This window comes from Vipera berus (assembly GCF_964194415.1).
Source record: "Vipera berus genome assembly, chromosome: W".
Classification (NCBI taxonomy): Eukaryota; Metazoa; Chordata; class Lepidosauria; order Squamata; family Viperidae; genus Vipera; species Vipera berus.
Genome location: NC_138210.1, coordinates 57,023,046 through 57,047,425, shown reverse-complemented (window position 1 = coordinate 57,047,425; position 24,380 = coordinate 57,023,046). Strand labels below are relative to the sequence as shown.

The 24,380-nt window shown below is 47.9% G+C and overlaps 1 protein-coding gene across 1 annotated transcript in view; it reads left to right on the top strand.

The window, feature by feature from the left end:
• Positions 1-23,111: 23,111 nt before the first annotated feature.
• LOC308675991 (voltage-gated potassium channel KCNC1-like) overlaps positions 23,112-24,380 on the top strand; it is a gene marked incomplete at its 5' end in the record, with an annotated part of 58,623 nt that continues 57,354 nt past the window's right edge. Inside the window, 1 exon segment of the mRNA XM_081341683.1 lies at positions 23,112-23,711. Coding sequence (XP_081197809.1) covers positions 23,112-23,711 — 600 coding nt within the window.

The following is a 24,380-nucleotide window of genomic DNA, read 5'->3' as shown; positions in this document are numbered from 1 at the left end:
CGTCAATTTGATCAGCCGTCAGTTGTTATTCCAATGGTTCGGGGCCCATTGGCCAAACGATTAAAAGACAGAGCTCATTTGTTTCTGGGGAAGTAACTAAAGCTGAATTTCATCTTCATAATTTTACTTACATTTACTTAAGTTAAAAGACTTTGAGATATGTCTTTTTAAAAAAAAACAAAACAAAACAAGAACAACAATAAATCAATAACCAGCTGAGCATTTCAAGGAAAAGGCCAGATATTTTCACAACAGGGTCAATCCGCTTTCCTCTGTCATAGATTTTTCTCTATTCTGACTCACAATCAAAGATTTTTTTTTCTTACTTGATGCTTTCGTATTGAAACAGAGAGTTTTCTGTTGATGACCCCTTCCCCCCGCCTCCAGCAATGGGAATGGGTTCGATGGCCTTTCGGTCACACCTGACTCTCATTCTATTTTACTTAAAGAGGCATATTTTCTACTACTACTGTACTAGTAATATACTGTTCTACATTCTGCATTGATTTATGCAAATAAATGTGCCTCTAATGCTTCGTTTTTTTCCCCTGATTCCATTAGCTACATCAAAAGATAAGGAGTTAAATAAGCCCACAAAATCATTTTCCCCTTCCTAATTCTAATTTCTAATTCCATGCCAAATTTCTAATATTTCCTTGGGGAATCACATGTATGATTTGTTTTTGCACCCATGAGAGACAGAAATATGCTTGCTTTAAAATGAAATAACACGCAGTCACAGGAAACGGAATTACTCACCCAACCCAGCTGCGTTTGAATGAAGTCCTTGGATATGTACTGTCCCGATATTCACTTTTATGTCTTCTGTCATGTGGAATAAAACACTTAATGCTTTTACTGGTGTCTTGTAGAGTTTGCAATCACAGAGTGTAATAAAACTGATCAGGGGTGTATAATCGATTTCTCGGTTCAATAACTTGAACAAATGGCGACCTCTGTTGCCTCTATGATTTGCTTACTATCTATTAATATTAATAGATATTAATATAGCTAATAAAGAAACTTGCAATGTTTAAAGCAGTGATTCTCAACTTTGGCAAGATGTGTGGACTTCAGCTCTCAGAATTCCTTAGCATATTGGCAAGAGAATTTTGGGAGTTGAAGTCCAGAACGCTTAAAGTTCCTTTGTTGTTGTTGTTAGTTGCGAAGTCGTGTCCGACCCATCGCGACCCTATGGACAATGTTCTTCCAGGCCTTCCTGTCCTCTACCATCTTCTGGAGTCCATTTAAGCTCACGCCTACTGCTTCAGTGACTCCATCCAGCCACCTCATTCTCTGTCGTCCCCTTCTTCTATTGCCCTCAATCTTTCCCGGCATTAGGCTCTTCTCCAGTGAGTCCTTCCTTCTCATTAGGTGGCCAAAGTATTTGAGTTTTAGCTTCAGGATCTGGCCTTCTAAAGAGCAGTCAGGGTTGATCTCCTCTAGGACTGACCGGTTTGATCGCCTTGCAGTCCAAGGGACTCGCAGGAGTCTTCTCCAGCACCAGAGTTCAAAGGCCTCAATTCTTTGGCGCTCAGCCTTTCTTATGGTCCAACTTTCACAGCCATACATTGCAACTGGGGAGACCATAGCCTTGACTATACGCACTTTTGTTGACAGGGTGATGTCTCTGCTTTTTAGTATGCAGACTAGATTTGCTATGGCTTTCCTCCCCAGGAGCAAGCGTCTTTTAATTTCTTGGCTGCAGTCCCCATATGCAATGATCTTGGAGCCCAGGAAAATAAAATCTGTCACTACCTCAATTTCTTCCCCATCTATTTGCCAGGAATTGAGAGGGCCAGATGCCATGATCTTAAAGTTCCTAAGGCTGCGAAACATTGATTTAAAGGATTCCTACCTTAGATGAATTCCACAACTCAGATTCCCACAGACCTTCACAATTGTCATTGGGACATGACAGAGCTGCTGTGTTGTTTGTATGGAGGTGAAATTGATGTGATGCTATTGGATGATATTGTTGCTATTTATTCAATACTTTATTTTGTTTTTTGTTTTTTTAAAAAAACTAACTTTATTCATTTTCAAAGAAAATTAAAATACAAAAAAGAAAGAAGAAAGGGATCAAAGGGAAAAACTTCAAAAGTGACAAGAAGAAAAGCGGGGAAGAGATACAAAAAAATTGACTTCTGGCTTCAGTACAGATACAAATATATAACTCTAAATTCAAATAAAAACACTGTATAAACAATATACAAACCAAACAATTCCCAAAACACAAAAATTACATATATAAAAATAACTTACTCTGCTGATACATAAACCTTAAAAAATATACACATTTAGCAAGAGCCTTGGTGGAGCAGTGGGCTAATGCCTCCTTAAGTAACACCAGCTGCCTGCAATTAGTGCAGGTTCGCATCCCACCAGGCTCAAGGTTGACTCAGCCTTCCATCCTTCCGAGGTAGGTAAAATGAGGACCCAGATTGTTGGGGGCAATAAGCTGACTTTGTAATAATGCTGCTTGGGGGGGGGCGAAAACCCTAATAAGCAGGCATATACATAGAATGAAGGCTATTGCTAAGCACATTGATTTGTGCTTTAGATTGTAAGCCGCCCTGAGTCTTCAGAGAAGGGCGGGACATAAATGGGATTTAAAAAAAATATATCTAGTCATAAAAATGCCCAATTAGTTATAACAAAATCTAGTCATCAAATTCTAAAACCAAAACTTCATTTTTATCTCACTCAAACAGGTTCAACATAGTCTCCCAGTAAAAATAAACCTAGAAAAACTGTTGTCTTTCATCCAAGTACTCAATTTTGCCATCTCTGCCAATTCCATTATTTTCATGACCCACTCTTCAGTTGTGAGGATTTGTGTATCTTTCCAACGCTGTGCATATAAAACTCTTGCTGCCATTGTCACATATAAAAACAAACTCTGATGTTTTCTTTTAGTTGGCTTACTCATGATACCCAGGTTTAAAAGAAAAAAAATGTCTGGTTTCAGTTTAAATGTTTTATTTTTGGTATCAAATATTCTAAATGAAAATTAGCTGAAGTCATAAGTCCAAGTTTTTATTCTTCAGAAAAAGGGCTTGTAGATTTCCAAAAATTTGATGGATGATAGAAATGTAGAACTTCTTTTTTTTCCTTACTCCAGTAGTGTTATGCTAAAAAAAAACCAAAAAAAACAAAATAGTATCTGGTTGAACACAAACTTTGCAGTGGCTTCATCCCACTATTGTTTGCGGATGAGGGGAATGTTCCTTTACCTTTACCTTTATCTGTGCATTTTTCTAATTATTTTATTTCTGATTATCTGCTGCAGGTTTCTTGATGGCAATGTGGTAGATATATATTCTCTTCAGTAATTAATTTGGATACCAGTTTTAAACTATTATGCAGCGTGCACATTTGAGTGGAAATTACCCATGCCAAAATACACTGTGTTATTTCCAAATGATTTGGACATACACGTGTGTAGATTTCATTTCGGTTCAAAACTTGTAACGGTATGTGGGAATGATCTGGGGATGGGGGGAGAGATAGCTAGGAAATGATCAGATAAAGGAAATGGGAGCCCACACCTGCATAACAGGCAGAGGAATAAACTCAGAAAGGATCCTTCCTAACTTTCAAAAGGTAAAGGTAAAGGTTCCCCTGCACATGTGTGCTAGTCGTTTCCAACTCTAGGGGCCGGTGCTCATCTCCGTTTCAAAGCCGAAGAGCCAGCGCTTGTCCGAGGACGTCTCCGTGGTCATGTGGCCGCCAAAGGCGCATGGAACGCTGTTACCTTCCCACCATAGTGGTCCCTATTTTTCTACTTGCATTTTTACGTGCTTTCGAACTGCTAGGTTGGCAGAAGCTGGGACGAGTAACAGGCGCTCACTCTGTTACACGGCACTCGGGATTCGACCCGCCAAACTGCCGACCTTCTGATCGACAAGCTCAGCGTCCTACCCCACTGAGCCACCGCGTCCCTTTCCTAACTTTACAGGACACAAAAAGAAACAGTAAGAGATAAGAGTAAGAGCTGAAGAGGCTTCTCGGATGAGAAGCAAAAAATCTTCAAAGAAAAACAAGACAGTGCTGTTGCCTCCTGAAAAAGCATCTTTGGGATAAGAGATTTGTACCTTCAGACTTACAAGATTCTGTTAATGTAGCCTTGCAATAAAGTAGAATTAACTCAACTGGTCACCTTTCTTGTCTGGACTACTTGGGAAGGATGACAACACTGCTTTAGGTCATGAGTTCAATTCTGAAGGCTGCACTTTCTGTAAGGTTTACTTCCTTCAGCTGCATGCCCTTCAAATTTATTGGTGACTGAGGTAATTGGGGGGTCCCCCAAACATTCAGATTGTGTTAGGTGAGGGGAGCATTGAAATGGGTATGGTCCATAGGGTCCTCCTGAGGTTGCAGAACTACCTTTCCCAGGATTCCTCACTGTTCTCTATGCTGTTGGATCTGCTAGGAATCATGGTTCAGCACTTGGAGGACCATCAGTTACACATTTTATGTTGGATTGGTACTTTCCTTCCCCCCCCACCCCCCGGACCTTTCCTGATGACTCATCCCTGAGTTCAGCTCGACACAGCTCAAACCATTCAGTTGCTTTCAGTCAGACATCATCTCTGAATCAGAGGAACTGGATGCTGAAAGACAGAGTAGTTTGCATTCTCTGAAAATGGAAGCCTGTTGTCCTAACCACCGGATTTCCCCCCTGAACAACGGCCTGTGACCCTCACCCTTATCCTGGCCACAAAATCCAGACACATTTCCCTCAGAAAGCACGGTGCCAACACCGTAGCTCTCTCTGCCTGCCTCCGCAGCCATGAGAAATGTGGAGTAGATGCATCAGAGCAGAGCACTTTGGAGACAAACCCTCCTGAAGCCTTTTTGACATGGCAGGAACGGCAGGAAAGTTTAGCAGCTTCTTTTCAGCAAGGAGCAGACAAGCTTGTGGGTCCCTGAGTGATCAGCTGCAGTTCCCACCAGAGGGAGAAAGCTTTGGGTAACTTCTAAGCCAGGGGTAGGCAACCTTGGCTCTTTTATGACTCGTGGACTTCAACTCCCAGAATTCCTGAGCCAGCATGGCTGGCTCAGGAATTCTGGGAGTTGAAGTTCACGAGTCATAAAAGAGCCAAGGTTGCCTACCCCTGTTCTAAGCCTCTTACCTTGGTGTAAGCTTCTTGTATTGACAGCATTAGGGTGCTGGCTTTAAGCTTTGTTTTCTACACGTTGTTCATGCATTCTGTTCGGCTTTTCCACAATAAATATGTTGCTTATTTTACTTAAGATTCCTTCACGCCTTTATTGTTCTTAATAAATGTGCCCCCATCCTGTGCACCTATTGGGCTGTGAGATCACCTAAACATGATCCCTGTTCTGGTAGCTTTTTTTTATTCTTTAGATTTTTATCCTGCCTTTCCCCCCGCCCCACCCTGTATACAATTCAAGGCAGCAAACATGCCTCATATTCTTCCTCCTCTTCCTCCTCTTTTCCCTGCAACGACCCTGTGAGGTAGATTGGGCTGAAAGGATGTGAATGGCCCAGAGTCATCCAGCTGATTTTCATGCCTAACACAGGGCTAGAATTCACAGCCTCCTGGTTTTGAGCCTTAACCACTAGTCCAATGTGCTTTGCAGGTACTCCTTGATTTACAACCGTTCATTTAACGATGGTTCGAAGTTAGAACAACACGGAAAAAAATGACCTCACATTTACCACCATTGCTGCATCCCCATGGTCACATGATCCAAATTTGGCCAGTTGGCAACCAGTGTGTATGTGTGAAGGTTGCAGTGTCCCAGGGTCACGTGATTATCATTTGCAACTTTCTCAAGACAGCTTTCCACAAGCAAAGTCCATCGGAGAAGCCAAATCCACTTAATGACCGAGTCACTTAACTGCACTGATTCGCTTAACAAATCCTAAAGTCGGGCGTGACTTAAAAAACAAGCAGTTAATGTGATTGGAAGGGGGGGAACAATGTCAGAACTTCAATATTGGGTCCTAAGTAGCTTTTTTTGGGGGGGGTTCCATCATAACGTCAAACAGTTGCTAAGTGACTGTTGTAAGTCAAGGACTACCTGTATGCTACTCTATTTGCATATAGTCTGAAGGAAGATAAATACGGATATGTCAAAGTCATTCTGGCAATCTAAATAATAGTTGGAGGAGACATCTTTATTTTTATTCCCTTTAATGTCTCAGGATGTCTTCCTTACAATGCAATCCTTGCTTGGTAATAGTGGTTCAGGTGTTGGCCTAGAACAGGGGTAGGCAACCTTGGCTCTTTTATGACTCGTGGACTTCAACTCCCAGAATTCCTGAGCCATCATGGCTCAGCTTGGAAACCTCTCCCTTTTCCCTCAGCATGGCTGGCTCAGGAATTCTGGGAGTTGAAGTCCACGAGTCATGAAAGAGCCATGGTTGCCTACCCCTGGCCTAGAAACTAGGAGACTGTGAGTTCTAATCCCACCTTAGGCATGAAAACTGGTAAGGTGACCCCCTGGCCAGTTACTCTCTCTCAGCCCAACGCACCTCATAGGTTGGTTGCTGTGGGGAAAATAGGAGGAGGAAGAAATATTAGATATGTCTGTGGAGATTCTCAGTCATCTGGGTCATGGCTGTCCCAAAGGTGTGTTTTCAGGAGGCAACTGGAATTTCTTGTTTTTCTTTGAAGACATTTTGCTTCTCATTCAAGAAGCCGCTTCAGTTCTTCAGAACTGAAATGTCACCAAGGAAAAACAAAGTCCAGTCATCTTTTGAAAAATCTCCTTCAGGACGAGTATTAAGTATGTTTACTGCCTTAAGTTGTATATGAATATATATATATATATATTGTTCTGAACCAGCCCTCTTCTCGCACCCCTAATCAAAAGAAGAGACTGGAAAGCGTCCAAGGCTAAAAGGCTTCTGCCAAGATTTAATAGTAAACACACAAGAGCTTATCTTCTCAAGCAAAAGAGGTTGCTTTCAGCAACCAGCCCCTCCCCAAACACTTCTTTTATAGAGAGCTCAGGGCGTGGTCTCCCTGTGCCTCCTCCCGAGGAGTCCCATAGTCTTTCTTTGTTTGTCCCTGCTCGTCTGCCTCCTGCGTCGGGCGTCCTTGAACAGGGCCAGCTGTGGGTCATCATCCTCCGCACTCTCAGGCTCACACAGCTGAGAAGAGGTCCCCGGCTGAGGGCTCTGCAAAGCCTCCAAATCATCATCATCAGCCGGTTCGTTTCCCTCCTCCCCCACATCTGAGTCCTCCGATACATCGGAGCCGGCTGTCGGACCCACAGGCTGGCCCTGAGTCACAACATATATATATATATATATATATGTTCCCCCGCACATGCGTGCTAGTCGTTTCCGACTCTAGGGGCCGGTGCTCATCTCCGTTTCAAAGCCGAAGAGCCAGCGCTTGTCCGAGGACATCTCCGTGGTCATGTGGCTGGCATGACTGGACGCCAAAGGCGCACGGAACGCTGTTACCTTCCCACCGTAGTGGTCCCTATTTTTCTACTTGCATTTTTACGTGCTTTCGAACTGCTAGGTTGGCAGAAGCTGGGACGAGTAACAGGCGCTCACTCTGTTACGCGGCACTCGGGATTCGACCCGCCAAACTGCCGACCTTCTGATCGACAAGCTCAGCGTCCTAACCCACTGAGCCACCGCGTCTATATATATATATATATATATATATATATATATATATATATATATATATATATATATATATATATATATATATATATATATATATATATATATATATATATATATATATATATATATATATATATATATATATATATATGGTGTGTGTGTGTGTGACAAAAAGAACTTCATTCAAAAGGTGACAGGGAAAAAGGCAATGGAAAACTAGAAAGCCAAACTGGGTTGCTCAGATTTCCACGCACGACAATATTTCTGTAAGTACAGTAGCTTTGTTTGTTCCATGAATTCCTGTTTGATCATCAGAAAACATTTCTTTGCTGCTGTCTTGTAACCGTAGGTGGGTCTTTGCAATGGCTGTCAGCAGTACGTGACACGTTCTCCACAGAACTTCACCAAACCTTTTACCCACAATGCTCGGGGACTATCAGTTTAAATTAGAGTAGTTGACACTTCTTTGAGAAACCGGCTAAATAATTGCTGAGTTCATGGGATTTCAAAGGAGACCGGCTGGTGGGGAAGGGGGGAGAGGAGGACTGGTGGGTTCCTTGCCTATTTATTTATTTATTTATTTATTTATTTATTTATTTATTTATTTAGGAAAAGTGATGATGGAAGGGCATAGTCAATGCCACTTGGAGAAATGCCTTGTAAGAACAAAACCAGAGCAGATGTTTTTCATCTGACCGCTGTTTTCTGAAGCATAAAGTGAAATGAAGCTGTCTGTTGCACAGAAGATTGGGGAAAGGTTAAGGGCAGGACGTCTCCTAAAGGAAGTGGATGCATTACTGTGTGCCAAGCTTCAGCAGGGAGCACCAAAAAGAAGGCAGGAGAAAGGGGAAAGAAAGGAAAGGGGGGAAAAAGGGATGAGAAAGGAGGGGAGATGAGAGGAGGGAAGGGAAGGGAAGGGAAGGGAAGGGAAGGGAAGGGAAGGGAAGGGAAGGGAAGGGAAGAGAAGAGAAGAGAAGAGAAGAGAAGAGAAGAGAAGAGAAGAGAAGAGAAGAGGATGAGATTGCACTCATGTTTCCATGTTTGTGTGGGCGTGAATGCTGACAGAAGGATAAAACTGGACAAAAATGGGCAGTGGCTCGGGGCGCATCAGCCACTAACATGAAGTCCTAAGGAAGAGAGATTTAAAGGGAACCACGCTGGGCAAAGTTTTTCTCCCCTTCCTCAGTTGTTTCTCTTCCATTTCACTTTAGATTGTAAGCACATGAGACTGAGACTTTTCCTCTGCAAAAACTATGGAGACTCATGGCTGCCTGCCTCATTGCCCTCCATCTTTCTGCAAATATGAATACGCTATTTTAAATGTTCAAACAGCAGTGCTTTTTTGTTTTGTTTGTTTTAAAAAGTGCACTATCTGGAAAGCAATAATAACTTCTGGCATTTTGGTTCCAATTGTCCACAGCCTGAGTAGATCCTAACATTGATTCTTACCTTTTTACCCCACGTTTCTTCCAATGCTTGGTTGTTGGCCGTTGGTTGTTTATGTATTGCTCTGATCTACCAGCAGGTGGCAGCCCTTAGCCAATCTTGAAAGTTAAGCAGGACCTGATATTCCCAAAACATGAGACTACAGGGGAATATCAGGAGTGAAGCCTACATACACTGGGGAAGTCCAAATCATCTTTTGGAAGAAGGCAATTGTTTTTAAATTGTTGCTATTAGAACCTCATGGTTGTTTTTTGTTCATAAAGTCATCAGGAATCAAGGAGAGCTTTACCCTAATTACTGCCTTTCCTTCAAGGAACATAAGGAAACTCATCTTCCCTTTTTTTCTGCTGAGGTTGATTAGGCTAATAAATAGCAGTTGGCTAAAATTCACCCACTGAGAATCATAATTAAATGTGGATTTCAGCCTCCATCTCCTGGGGTTGGTCTAGTCCCCTAATCAATACCCCAATACCTCTCGTTGCCTTGAAGCTACTGTGTCATGTTCAGTTCTGGGAATAAGGAACCAATTTCAGCCTTGTGTCCAATAGTTTACCTGCTAAATTGCTGAAGTCCTGGGCTGGGAGAGCCTGTGACACACTGGGCAAAATTCCCACAACTGCTTGTTTTGCATGTTCAGCAGTTAGTGGCAATAGATTTTTAGAAGAGACTTTAGTTATGATGACAGAAATTGGATGTAAGCCTGAAGGGTGGCCTTCTAATGCCCCATAGATTAATACCATCTTTTCTCAATGACTCTGGATGATTGGAATTGATTTTTTTAAATATATATATATATCCTCTCAATATTGTCTGGACTGAGATGTGGGCAGAAGAAAAGAGAGCAATTGATCTTCGCACATCTGAGTGGAACCTAGCCCACCAGAGGGAAAGTTGAGTTTTCGGATCATATGTTATGCCTGGGATGTAAGACAAATGTCTCATTTTCCAAAGAGCAACAGCCCTCTTAGGAGTAGCAGGTAGGGAGGGAGTATTAATGTAGTCCCCTTCACATTAGCATCTTTTGTGTTTCCTGCAAGGGAGTGTACACCTCAAATGAAAGGCAGCCTCTTCCTATAGCAAACCCTATCATATCCTGGTCTGTGGGTGTCCCCACAACCATCAGCTCAGCAGTTTGGGAACAATCTCCTCAACTCACCCCAGTATTTAAGCCCTCTTTCTCTTTAAGGTGGCTACCTTCACCATCTGTACCTTTACTCTCCCAGAAGATTCTAATGTTTTCTAGACTAGGTTACCTTCTAAGCACCGTACCTTTAGATATCCTGGTTCGGAAGAAGCTGTTGTGACTCAGGGTCAGCCTGTGGGTCCGACAGCCGGCTCCGATGTATCGGAGGACTCAGATGTGGGGGAGGAGGGAAACGAACCGGCTGATGATGATTTGGAGACTTTGCAGAGTCCTCAGCCGGGAACCTCTGCTCAGCTGTGTGAGCCCGAGAGTGCGGAGGATGATGACCCACAGCTGGCCCTGTTCAAGGACGCCCGACGCAGGAGGCAGTCGAGCAGGGACAAACAAAGGAAGGCTATGGGACTCCTCGGGAGGAGGCACAGGGAGACCACGCCCTGAGCTCTCTATAAAAGGAGTGTTTGGGGAGGGGCTGGTTGCTGAAAGCAACTCTTTTGCTTGAGAAGATAAGCTCTTGTGTGTTTACTATTAAATCTTGGCAGAAGCCTTTTAGCCTTGGACGCTTTCCAGTCTCTTCTTTTGATTAGGGGTGCGAGAAGAGGGCTGGTTCAGAACAGTTTGCTTTCAGCCACCCACCCCTTAATACTACGATGGAGCAGCTTCTTGCCGAGAATGCCCAGCTCAACCAGCAACTCACCTTGCTGGCCACTCAGGTGGCACAACTGCAGGCTCAGGTACATGCTGCCCCCCCACCCAGGAGGAAATGTCAGATAGCTATGCCGGATAAATTTGCTGGTAAACCAGAACTGTTTCCTGCCTTCCTGGGACAATGCCAGCTTTATATCAGCGTGAGAGCAGCTGATTTCCCCACTGACCGAGATAAGGTGGGATTCGTGTTGAGCCTTCTGTCGGGAGATGCAGCTCGTTGGGGCACGCCTCTGTTGGCACAGCCTAGCCCTTTGTTGGATAACTTTGGGGGGTTTTGTGACCATATGCGCCTCATGTACGAGGACCCGATTAAGGCGCAGACCGCCACCCGACGCCTGAAAGCTTTGAGGCAGGGTCAGCGCCCTCTACAGGCCTATATCAGCGATTTCCGGCTGCTTAGCCAGGATTCCGCCTGGAATGAGGCTGCGCTCGTGGATGCCTTTCAGGATGGCTTGTCAGAGGAGATGTTGGATGAGCTGGCCCGCGTGGACATTCCCTCAGACCTGAATGGGCTGATCCATCTTTGTCTGCGGATCGATGCCCGGCTGCAGCAGCGTAAGAGTCGCCGTGCCACCCCACAGACCCCTGCCGCCCCTGTTGTGCGTGAGCCCCCAGTCCAGAGGGAGGAGCCAATGGAGCTGGGTGCCGCCAGGTCCCGTCTATCGGTGACGGAAATGGACAGACGACGATCGGAGGGGTTGTGTTTTTACTGTGGGGACCCTGGACATTTGGCTGCTTCTTGCCCGAAGAAGCGTCAGCGGGCGTCAGTGACCAAGCCTGCCCCGAGAAAGTCCCCTGCTTTGCTATCGGGAAACGGCCCGAGCCCGATCTAGACGGTGTGAAAGATCGGGCGACCCACAACGATCACGCCGAGCGACGCCGTTCCGACGGTGCCTGTGAACCTCCACGGCATTTGATTCTGGAGGCACGACTGATCCTCCCTGGCAAGCCAGAGGGGATTCCGGTCCATGCCTTAATTGACTCTGGGGCTACCACTAACTTTATGGATTCGGCCTTTGTGGCCAAATGGGCTGTTCCCCAGTGTCCAGTGGATCCGCCCATGCTTGTGGAGACCATCGATGGTCGAGTGCTCCTGTCCGGGCCTATCACGGCCGCCACGCAACCCGTGTGTATGGCCATCAGTACCCATGTGGAGGCCATTCAGTTCTACGTCACTTCGGATCTGCACTCCCCCGTGGTCTTGGGACTGGCGTGGCTCCGGGCGCATGATCCACAGATCTATTGGTCTCAGAACTTGGTCACCTTCCCAAGTTTGCAGTGCGTGGACCACACCCGCCATATCTGTGCCGGCCAGGTGGAGGGTTCCCCAGGGGTTTCCTTGCCTCCCGAACTGTCCGACTTTGCTGACGTGTTCAGCGAGTCAGAGGCGGACCAATTACCCCCGCACAGGCCCTACGACTGCTCCATTGACCTAGTCCCTGATGCGCCTCTCCCAGTGGGGCGTTTGTACTCCATGTCGGAGCCCGAGTTGGCTGCATTGCGGGACTTCCTGACAAAGAACTTGGCTCGTGGTTTCATCCGGCCCTCGTCCTCGCCAGTGTCTGCGCCCGTGCTCTTCGTCAAAAAGAAGTCGGGCGAGTTACGGCTTTGCTGTGACTACCGGAAACTCAACGCTATCACGGTGCGTAACCGCTACCCGCTGCCCCTCATCCCCGAGCTCTTGGACCGACTCCGGGAGGCTAAGATCTTCACGAAACTGGACCTGCGTGGAGCTTACAACCTCGTCAGGGTTCGGCCGGGTGATGAGTGGAAGACGGCGTTTGGTACTCGCTATGGACATTTCGAGTACACGGTGATGCCGTTTGGCCTGACCAACGCCCCCGCTGTGTTTCAGCATTTTATGAATGACATCTTTCGGGATCTGTTGGACCAGTTTGTTGTGATTTACCTGGACGACATCCTGATTTACTCCCCGTCGCGTGAAGCGCATCATCAGCATCTCCGTCAGGTCCTGCAGCGCCTCCGGAAACATCGGCTGTTTGCCAAGTTGGAGAAGTGCCAGTTCTACCAGGTGACCATTGATTTCTTGGGTCACCGCATTTCTCCTGAGGGCATCGCCATGGAACCGAGTAAAGTTGAGTCGTTGCAGAGTTGGCAACCCCCGCGTCGCGTGAAGGATATTCAGCGACTTCTTGGATTTGCCAACTACTATCGGACATTCATCCCTGGCTTTGCTGCCTTGACAGCCCCCCTCACCCGGCTCCTGCAGAAGAAGACTCGGTTCCAGTGGAACGCCCCCGAACAACAGGCGTTCCAAGCTTTGAAGGACGCCTTCATGAAGGAGCCCATCTTGAAGCATCCTGACCCGCAACGGCCGTTTGTCGTGGAGGCGGACGCCTCCGACATTGCCATTGGGGCCGTGTTGCTCCAGGCAGCGACGCCCAACGGTACCCTTTTCCCTTGCGCGTATCACTCTCGGAAATTGAATCCCTCGGAGCGCAACTATACCATCTGGGAGAAGGAGCTGCTGGCCATCAAGGCGGTGTTCGAGGCTTGGAGGCATCATCTGGAGGGGACGCGGCATCAAATCGAGGTCCGGACGGACCACAAGAATCTGGAAAGCCTGCAGACCGCTCGGAATTTGAACCAACGCCAGATCCGGTGGTCCCTCTTCTTTGCGAGGTTTGACTTCCGGGTGCGGTACATACCAAGCGGGCACAACCAGAGAGCGGATGCTCTGTCCAGGAAGCCCGAGTACACCCGAGTGGAAGACAAGCTTCCGCCCAGGACCGTGATCCCCGTCGAGTCTTTTGCTGCGGTGCGGGAGCCGGTGGATATACGGGCTCGGATCCGGGAGGCGCAGCAGCAGGAGGCGTGGGTGGCTCAGCGGAAGGAAGAGGTGGGGCCAGATTCGCCTTGGTCGGTCACGGATGGACTCCTGTATTATCGTGACCGGCTCTATGTTCCAGGAGGGCCACTCAGGGGACTCGTCCTCAGCCAATGTCATGATAACCCGGCTGCGGGGCATTTTGGCCTGTTCAAGACTCTGAACCTGGTCTCCCGTACGTTCTGGTGGCCCCGAGTCCGACACGATGTCCAGTCGTATGTCACCTCCTGCGTCCCATGCAGGCAGGCCAAGTCAGCGACAGGGGCCCCGCCTGGTTTACTGCAGCCTTTGCCAACGCCCAAGAGACCCTGGGGGGCTGTGTCCATGGACTTTCTGACGGATCTACCCCCATCCTCCGGCTTCACGACAGTGTTTGTGGTGGTGGACATGTTGACCAAGATGGCGCACTTCATCCCCTGTCGCGGCTTACCGTCAGCTCGCGCCACTAGTCGCATGTTCATCCAACAGGTGTTCCGGCTGCACGGCCTTCCCGATAGAGTCGTCTCCGATAGGGGGGCCCAGTTTACAGCCCGCTTCTGGCAGGAGTTGATGCGGGCGTTGGACATTAAGGTTTGCCTCTCGTCCGCGCATCATCCTCAGACCGACGGGGGTACCGAGAAGGTCATCGGCATCTTAGAGCAGTATCTGCGCTGCTACGTTAACCTGCAGCAGGACAATTGGGTGGACTATTTGGCCATAGCCGAGTTTGCCTTTAACAACTCGCAGCACACCTCCACGCAGATGACACCGTTCTTGGCCAATGTGGGTTATCACCCCCGGTTTTTCCCCCTTTCTCCCGTGGACTCACCGGAGCCGGCAGCGAACGAATTCATGGCGGAGTTACAGGCGATCCATCGGTTGGTGCGACGGCAGCTGGAGAAGGCCAAGGCCGACTACAAGAGGTTCGCCGATCGGTCGAGAAGGGATACGCCTCCACTATCGGTGGGGGATCGGGTCTGGCTGTCCACCAGGAACCTACCATCCACTCGGCCGGCGAGGAAGCTGGACCACCGTTACCTTGGACCGTTCCCAGTCGAGGCCGTCATCAACCCGGTCGCCTATCGTTTAACTCTGCCACGTTCCCTGCGCGTGCACCCCGTCTTCCATCGGTCCTTGTTGGTCCCCGAACAACCGGCTTGTCCACTTCGCCAAGCGGAACCTCCCCCATCAGGACCTCGTGATGGCGACAGCACCCCCGAGTACGAGGTCGCCAGCATCAGGGATTCCCGCTGGCTGAAAGGTCGCTTCCAGTACCTGATCGAGTGGAAAGGGTACGGGCCGGAGGGCTTCACATGGGAAGACGCGACCGCCGTTCATGCCCCTGCGTTGGTGACTGCGTTTCACGAACAGTTCCCATCCCGACCGCATCCGGATCGGCAGACCCGGGGGAAGGGCCCTGCGGTGCGGGATAGTGTTGTGACTCAGGGTCAGCCTGTGGGTCCGACAGCCGGCTCCGATGTATCGGAGGACTCAGATGTGGGGGAGGAGGGAAACGAACCGGCTGATGATGATTTGGAGACTTTGCAGAGTCCTCAGCCGGGAACCTCTGCTCAGCTGTGTGAGCCCGAGAGTGCGGAGGATGATGACCCACAGCTGGCCCTGTTCAAGGACGCCCGACGCAGGAGGCAGTCGAGCAGGGACAAACAAAGGAAGGCTATGGGACTCCTCGGGAGGAGGCACAGGGAGACCACGCCCTGAGCTCTCTATAAAAGGAGTGTTTGGGGAGGGGCTGGTTGCTGAAAGCAACTCTTTTGCTTGAGAAGATAAGCTCTTGTGTGTTTACTATTAAATCTTGGCAGAAGCCTTTTAGCCTTGGACGCTTTCCAGTCTCTTCTTTTGATTAGGGGTGCGAGAAGAGGGCTGGTTCAGAACAGAAGCCTGGATGGATAAGTGGACGGATAGGTGGGAATGAGGATTATGTGGCAGCTCCAGGGAACATAGCTCTTCAGGCCGTAGTCCCAAATTTATGCCCGTCCTATAACCACTTGTTTATCTCTGGTGGCAGCCACAAGTGGAAGAACTGTGTCCGTGTGTGTGTGTGTGGGGGGGGATATGTTTGTTTCTTTTGCAATTCCCTGTGAGCAAAATTGTGTCGTGCTTCTCTGAACCTCAGCACTCCTCAATCACAGAAAACAAAACATTCCCCCACCTCCAAAGCCAAAACCAAGCCAAGCCAAAAAAAAAAAGACAGCCTAGGAGATGCCCCAAAATTCCACCTTAAGAGGTAGTGATGTCATCACAGGGTCTGCAGTACCAGAAGGCGCAGCCCTGCATCCGGAGACTAGGGGTGGAGGGGGGGTGGTGTAGGAAGCAGAAACACACAAGGTGTGTGTGTGGGGGGAAGAGGCAGACAGAGTGACTCTATTCAGCAACATCCTGCGTCTCCTTCTCTCCCCCCCTCCTCCACCTCACCATCAATTATCGACTCTATCCTTCTGCGCTGCTACAGAGATATCTCAGTCCCCAGAAGGTGGTGGTGGGGAAGCACTCCATAACCTCTCCCCTGCTCCCCTATTTTTATTCTTTTTATTATTATTTATTTTTTTGGCGGAGAGGCAGGGGCAATTCCCTCCATCACAAGGCTCTCCTTCTGTCTCTGTCTTCCTCTCTCAAAAATAACCCTGAGCCAAAAGGGTTGGCTTAGCAGGTACGTATGGGCCTTTAGTGGCTCTATTGGTGTGTGTCAGTGTATGTTTGTTTTTTCTGTTGGATGGCAGAGGGAGGGGGTGAATATGGTCAAAAAGCTTGAGGGGGGAAACAAAAATATGGGCTGGTTGTTCCCCCCCCCCCAAAAGGGAGCTCATAGAGAGCATATGGGGCCGGGGAGGGGGGAGTGAGAGTTTCAGCACCTGTGACTGGACAGCAGCATGTTAAAAATAGACAGACGGCAAGGATAGGTTGTGCTCTACTGATTTACCATCTTTTAATCTAGAGGATACAGGTCTGGTTTTCAGTTTGGTAGCTATTTGCCTGCTCATATATTGTCTGTGTGTGTGTGTGTGTGTGTGTGAGAGAGAGAGAGAGAGAGAGAGAGAGAGAGAGAGAGAGAGAGAGAGAGAGAGAGAGAGAGAGAGAGAGAGAGAGAGAGAGAGAGAGAGAGAGAGAGAGAGAGAGAGAGAGAGAGAGAGAGAGAGAGAGATCTTGATTTGTCTACATCTGTGCATTGCAGTGTGAATGCATGGGCCATGGCTTCAAGGATACCTCAATGTCCCCCAACTTCAGGCCCTCCAAACATGCTGGACTACAAGTCCCATAAGCTTAGGGGAACCTTTGCTGTCTAGAAAGTGTGGAGCATGGAAGTCACAGTCATAGTCCATTACAAAGGAAGGAAGGAAGGAAGGAAGGAAGGAAGGAAGGAAGGAAGGAAGGAAGGAAGGAAGGAAGGAAGGAAGGAAGGTAGGTTGGTTGGTTTAGAGGGATATGAAAGCAGAGGAGGAATCAACTCAAGTGTGTGCAGAAAGACAGCTATTAATATGATTGAGTGGTCAGTGTGTATGAAAGTGTGTCTCTGGGATTATGACTCCAAAGGGAAGTAAGTTATATTTGATTGGGATTGGCACATGAGGGAAACTACCATGCTAAAATATGGTCAGCAATTGAGAAATGTGTGCATGCCTAGCTGCACATGAAAAATAGGTAACAATTGGTGTGTCATTGCATTCCTGTATGGTGATTGCATTGGTGATGTCTTCGGCTTTTGTATGCTATCCATTGCTCTGCTGTAGTGAAAGGACAGAAAATGTGGGGAGAGAAAAGAAAAAGAGAGAGGGGAAGTTAGAGTGAGATTATTTCTCTAAGAAAAAGCCAAACACAGTCACATACTTCCTCACAGGAAAGCATAAAAAGAAAGCTGTAAGAACCAGATGGCCCCACAAATATTAGGGCATGCAAGGCTTCAAAAATAACAGATTGGCTCCTGCCCTTGAAAACAGCCATGCACCATTGCTAGATACATGTGCTCTATTAATAATAGTATTATTTCAATGTATAGCCTATCTTTCTGCTTGGGAACACTCATTCCAAATTCACATGAGGTTGTTGGCAACTTCCTTGCATTTTGCCTTCATGTGTAATTACAAAAATTTAAATTGCATCCAGAAACATAATTTTTTTTGCCTTTGAATACTGTATAGATACAGAAAAGTGATTCAGGATATTACTAATGTATTTATTAACTAGATTTTAAGATAATAATAAATACATTTTCAGCCAGTCCTTCCCCGTAAAGCTTATGATGAAGGCAAATTGTAAGAATTTGCCATGAAATAAATTGGCAATCTTATCTGGATGGACTCAGAAGGAATCCCAGCTAGATTCCTCAGGAATTGCCGTCTACATAAGGCTGAACAGGTTGCAGACCTGAATAATAAAATTCTGAAGGTGTTTCTGGGTGGAGGGGTTTAGAAGCTGGCTCCTCCCATTCCCACATCCTTCAAGCCAGCTTTATCCCAATGGAATACTTGCAACCCCTTGCAAAGCTCCAATGACCATGATGGTTGGAAATGATGAGCATAACTGGAAGGGCAATTACTCTAAATGTTTCACCTTATGCCTTTCCTCTTTCTGTTATCCTTCCTAAAACATTTATATATTTTGTTTTTGGAAATATACTAGGGAGCAGATTATAGCTTTCCCTGTATTTGGAGTGGCAAATATATTTCAAACATATGCACACTGTGAAAAAAAATGCTAACTGTGAAATGGAAAGTGCAGGGTTTGGGATTTTAAAAGTCTAAATCCAAAGTCTAAAACTCAGACTCTTGGTGAGAACAGTTCATTAGGAATTTAGTTGGGCCAATTATCCTAAGTGACAGACTCAAAATTTGGATGGCCATTTACTTTCCTGCATGTTGTTTGTATAGATCTGTTTCCACAACCGGTGCATTTTTATTCCCTGCACAACCTTATGTGCCATGTTAATTTAGGAACATATGTAACACTGAGGCTTGAGCCTTAATTCACACTCACAAGCCTACATTCCCTTTACAAATACCCAAGCTTCCTTTCAGGTACATGAGGATGCATTTGAGTGTACATGGACAATTATACATTCCACGAGTAAAGGAACAGCAATTAGTGAAACTCCAGGCTTCCCCCCCCCCTTTGGTATACTCACACAACCAATATTCCCCATCTGGTTCTTGAACAAAAATAATCTCAGCACAAACGTTTTTGACAATCTACATCCACCCATTTAATTGCATGGCCATGCTTTCTCTTATTGTCACTGGTCAGGCTGATTCTTCTCTAAGTGTAGGTCACTTGATAAGAGAGAAACTTGATGCTTAGCAGCTGAATGTGTGAACTGTTCATGGGGTGACATTGCATTTCAAATATATAGAAACTTCATCTGTGGTGGTTATATTTGTTATGGCTTATTCACACATTGAGGTTACTGCCTTGCTGATGCTGAGACATCAAGCAATACATAAGCATACATTAAAATAAACCACTCCTAAAGGTAGCATGATCCTTTGGTTGCAAGCCTCTCTTAGAAAACCTTTTCCCTAATTCTCAAAACAACAGAGCTGCAACCTTATGAACTGATATGGAGCAACTCCATTAAACACAGTGGAATTTACTTCTGAGCAGATAAATGCAGGATCATGTCTGAGAGACATTTTACAAATGCCGTCTTGTAGATACAAGTTTAATACAGTCAGGTTAAGCATCCATTGGCTAAAATTCCTCATTTCCTCCCAACTGATCTTCAAAGACCCCAAAATCCAAACATTGGTCTTCAGGTGAATATGGACCTGATTTCTAGGCATTTTCCCTTCTAGGTAATGAGCAGGTCCAGATGTGCCCAGCTTCACTGCAGGGGTTGCATTATGTGCGTTTAGACCAGGGGTCTTCAAACTTGGCCCTTTTATGACTTGTGGACTTCAACTCACAGAATTCCTCAGCTAGCGTGCCTGGCTGAGGAATTCTGGGAGTTGGAGTCCACAAGTCATAAAAAGGCCAAGTTTGAAGACCCCTGCTTTAGACCAATGCTTTTCAACCTTGATAACTTTAAGATGCGTGGACTTCAACTCCCAGAATTCCCCCGCTAATATGTTGAGGTTGATAAGCACTACTTTAGACTCAGGATAGAGAATGATATAAAATAAAAGGAAAGGTTATATAAAGCTGGGGGAAAACAGAAGCCAATTTAGGCCAAGAGAAATTGTCCAAGAATATAGCTTGCATTCAAAGTGATAAATCTCCCTTATACATTCATACAAACTTTCCGATGTTCTTCCTCCCTTTTCACCCCATCTTGTTATCTTGACTGTTTTAATCCAGTAAGTATAACAAATCCTCATTCCTAGCCAGGCCAACACTCTTCTGGTCCTGAGGGACCAGAAAATACAAAATACTCAAACAGATAAAGGAAGAAAAGTAGGGAGAAAATGTTTTTCCCAGCCGGGCAGTTCTGAGATGTGTTGGAATGCAAGGATGGCTGCACACTGAAGCTTGCAGGGCTGTGTCTTGAAGATTGTTGAGGTAGATATAGAAGGGAATCTTTGGAAAAAAATAGCCAAAACCAATCTATACAAGAAAGGGAAGGAGAGAAGAACTAAAGATCAGAGGTTGAGGATCACTGAGCCATCAGGATTTGAAATAGAAGCAGAGGTCATGAAAGAGGTCAAAGGAAGGGGTCAAGGGTAAGGATATATGAGTCCTGGATAAAATGAGGCTCCAAGAAGAATTAGGGTGGCAGTTTGACCCATGGTGAGGAACAGAATGAGCCAGGATTCATCAATAAGAGCAAAGAGCTGTCAGACTTGTGTTGCGAAAGTACAGGTAGAAAAAAAAAACACCCTATCAAGACAAAAGAACAATTGCAGAAAGGCCACTGAAAGACGACTGAAAGGACTACGACATGTAGTTGGTGGCTGGGTTCATACAACCCACAGCTTGGTTACTGAATTAACCCATTTTTCTGGATTTGCACAATTCACCAGATCGTACTAACTAACATAACCTAACTAAACTAAAGCCGAGTTTTCATTGAAAAACCCCAGAACGATGTCTTGAATTAGGCTTAGCACATAAGTGCAGTCTTTAACTGCTCGGGCATGTTGGGTGTACCCAGCCAGTGAGGATTGTCTGGAAACCTCCACGCTAGGAGCTCCAAGGGAAATCTGGTCAAGCACAGGAGAAACAAGGCAGTGGGAATGGGGGGGGTCACAGGGGGACCTAGAACTTGGGCAGAGGTAGAGGAGCAGCTCTGCTGTGGGTGGCTGCACAGAAGCAAACTCCAGCATTTCCTTAAGGCAGCGCCAAGGGCCGCACGATCAGCAAAGAGTGTGTGAGCCAGGGCAGTGTTATTCCAGAGCCAACGAGAGAGCAATCCAGGGAAAGGGCATAGAAAAAAAAATGGACAACTCTTGGGAGGGAGGGGGGGCGGAGGAGAGAAGAACTGGAGAAGGAGCAGAAAAGGAGCACCCAAAAAGTGGCTCCAACAAAGGGAATATGTTGGAGGGGGGTTAAGGGAGGAAAGAGGGAGGGAGGGAGGGAGGGAGGGAAGCTGAGAGATGAATGGGGAAACGGATGGACAAAGGCAGTGGAAGGGCAGTGCAGGCTGAGCGGTGGCGTATTCTAAAGAGATGGGGGGAAAAAGGGAAAGAGGAAGAGGAGAGGGGAAGCCAAAGAAAGAGAGAAGGACAGAAAACGGAGACAAAAACAAAACAAAACATGAGAGGAGCAGAAAGTTTGATGCCTGGAGGGCTGAGTGAAGCAGGGAACGGAATGGAAGGAAAGGTGGGGAAGAAGGGAAGATTTGCTCAGGGAAAAGACCTCTCTCCCCCTTTTTTTTTCCTCCTCCTCCACCACCACCACCACCTACCTGCCTGTTAGGAGGAAGACCCCAACGGTTTCTCTCTTCCCTGCAGGAAAGCATACCCTGAAGTGATTCCCAGCAGCCACAGTGAAGGAATGCAGGGCAGAGCCAGGAAAGGGGTGAAAGAAGAACAGAAAAGAGACAGGAGGCAGGGGGAAATGAGGGGGTGGGGGTGGTGGGTGGTGGGAAATCAAGGGTTAGCAGCCAGGGAGAGGAGAAACAGGCAAAGAGAGGAGGACACCGGTAGCAGTTTTGGAGGAAAAGGAGAAAAATCATTAGAAGATGGGGACGGGGGGGGGGGGCGGGGGGGCGGCGGGAAAGAGGCAGAAAATGGAAAAAATGAAAAAGCAAGAAGTAAAAGGAGGGAGGGAGGAGGAGGAAGTAAGGAAGAGAACAAACGAGTGAATGATAAAATGGATGGAAGGAAGGGAGGGAGGGAGGGAGGGAGGGAGGGAGGGATTGAATGGAAAAGAAGAAAGGAGGGAGGGAAGAAATGAATGGAAAAAAACCGAATGGAAAAGAGAGAGAGAAAGAAAGAAAGAGAGAGAGAGAGAGAGAGAGAGAGAGAGAGAGAGAGAGAGAGAGAGAGAAAGAAAGAAAGAAAGAAAGAAAGAAAGAAAGAAAGAAAGAAAGAAAGAAAGAAAGAAAGAAAGAAAGAAAGAAAGAAAGAAAGAAAGAAAGAAAGAAAGAAAGAAAGAAAGAAAGAAAGAAAGAAAGAAAGAAAGAAAGAAAGAAAGAGGAAATTAGCGGAAAGGCTGAACGGAAGGAAGGAAGAAGGGGAAGGAGGGAAGAAAGGAAGGCAAAAGAGGTGACCGGAGGAGGAAGGCGGCAAAAGTGTGTGAGAGAGGCGAGAGATGGAAAGGCCGAGGGAGGGCTCCAAAGCTGCGCCAGCAACGGAGCGTCAGGTTGGCAGGATAGCGCGCAAGCAGGCTGCCAGCCTCCCCGTCGAGGCCACCCGCTTTCGCCAGAGGGTATCCTGAGTAGCATAGGGACCGGGGCGGCGGCGGGGCGGGGGGGAGGGAAGGGCGCGAGGATTGAGACAGGGAGCACAGCAGAGCGGAGGGGGCCGGGCTGCTCCCCCCCTCCTCCTCCAAAAAAAAAAAAAAAGACGGGACGGCGGTGGCCGAGGGGTGCAGGTGGTGCGCCGGGAGCGGGTGGATGGGAGGGGGACAGGCGGGATGAAGGGGGAGAAATCGGATGGTGGGTGGGTGGGTGGGTGGTTAGGGTTGGCGGAGCAGCGTCCGCACTCACCTTTCCCCGTCCCTTCCTTTTTTTTTCCTCTTTTGCAGAGCCGCGGGGCTCCTTCCTCTCGCTCGCCCGCCCGCCCGCCCCGTCTAGAAAGAGCGGGAGCGGGAGCGGGAGGGAGGAGGAGGAGGAGGAGGAAGAGGAAGAAGAGGAGGAGGAGGAGGAGGGGGAGGCCGCGATGACGCCTCGTCCCCTGATTTGACACCTGCCCGGCCTCGGGGGGGCGGCTCTCCACCCCCGCCCCCTCCCGGCCCCGGCCCCGGCCCTCGCCCCCCCGATGCTGAGCTCAGTGTGCGTCTCCTCTTTCCGCGGGCGCAAGTCTGGGAACAAGCCGCCGTCCAAGTCATGTTTGAAAGGGGAGATGGGCCGGAACGAAGACAACGACAAGATCGTCATCAACGTGGGCGGCATCCGGCATGAGACTTACCGCAGCACCCTCAAGACCCTGCCGGGCACCCGGTTGTCTTGGCTCACCGAGCCGGACGCCTGCAGCAACTTCGACTACGACCCCAAAGCCGACGAGTTCTTCTTCGACCGGCACCCCCAGGTTTTCGCCTACGTCCTCAACTACTACCGGACCGGCAAGCTCCACTGCCCCGCCGACGTCTGCGGACCTCTCTTCGAAGAGGAGCTGGCCTTCTGGGGCATCGACGAGACCGACGTGGAGGCCTGCTGCTGGATGAACTACCGGCAGCACCGCGACGCCGAGGAAGCCCTGGACAGCTTCGAGGCCCCCGAGAGCCAGGAAGATGAGGAGAGCGGCGACCTCAAGCGCCTCTGCCTGCAGGAGGACGGGCGCAAGCTGGGCTGGTGGTCCAGCTGGCAGCCCAAGGTCTGGGCCCTCTTCGAAGACCCCTACTCCTCCAAGATGGCCCGGGTGAGTCGGAGGGCGAAGGGGGGGGAGGGCGGCGGGGAGGGGCGTTAGGGTCCCCTCCAGAGACAGGTCGCCCTTAGAGGCTCCTCTCCTCCTAGTGTGCTTGCTTTGGGGGGAGGCGATGTCGGGGTGTGTGTGTGTGTGTGTGTGTGTGTGTGTGTGATGGGGGTGGTGGTGGAAAGAGAGCTGCATTCCAGCACATCTGGAGAATGCCCTGCTAGGAGAAGGACCCTCCTTCCACATGCCTGGTTTTTCCCCATGGGTATTTCCCAGTGCTTTTTTGTTTTTTAAAAAAATAAGGTGCCGGAACCTCACACATGTATATACAACCCGCCTTGCCTACCCTACAAGGTTCCATCCAAAAAAGGTGCCGGTACTCCGTTCTGAACGTTCTATGACAAAAAAAAGCCCTGGTATTTCCTCAGATTCCCTCCCCCCCCCACCCCCATTTAAGGAGAAAATAAGACACAGAGTCGGGGTCTTGAGACTGTTGCTATGAGCCCGGAATCTTCTGTCTTCTGCCATTCTATCAGTTTATTTGCAAAGTAAAGGAAGCAGGAGACCAACCCCCTGGGATTCGGTTAATAAAGGTAGACCTTAGGGAGACAAATTGGGTGCAAGAGAGGCAAGGAGGAGGAGGAGGAGGAGGAGGAGGAGGAGGAGGAGGAGGAG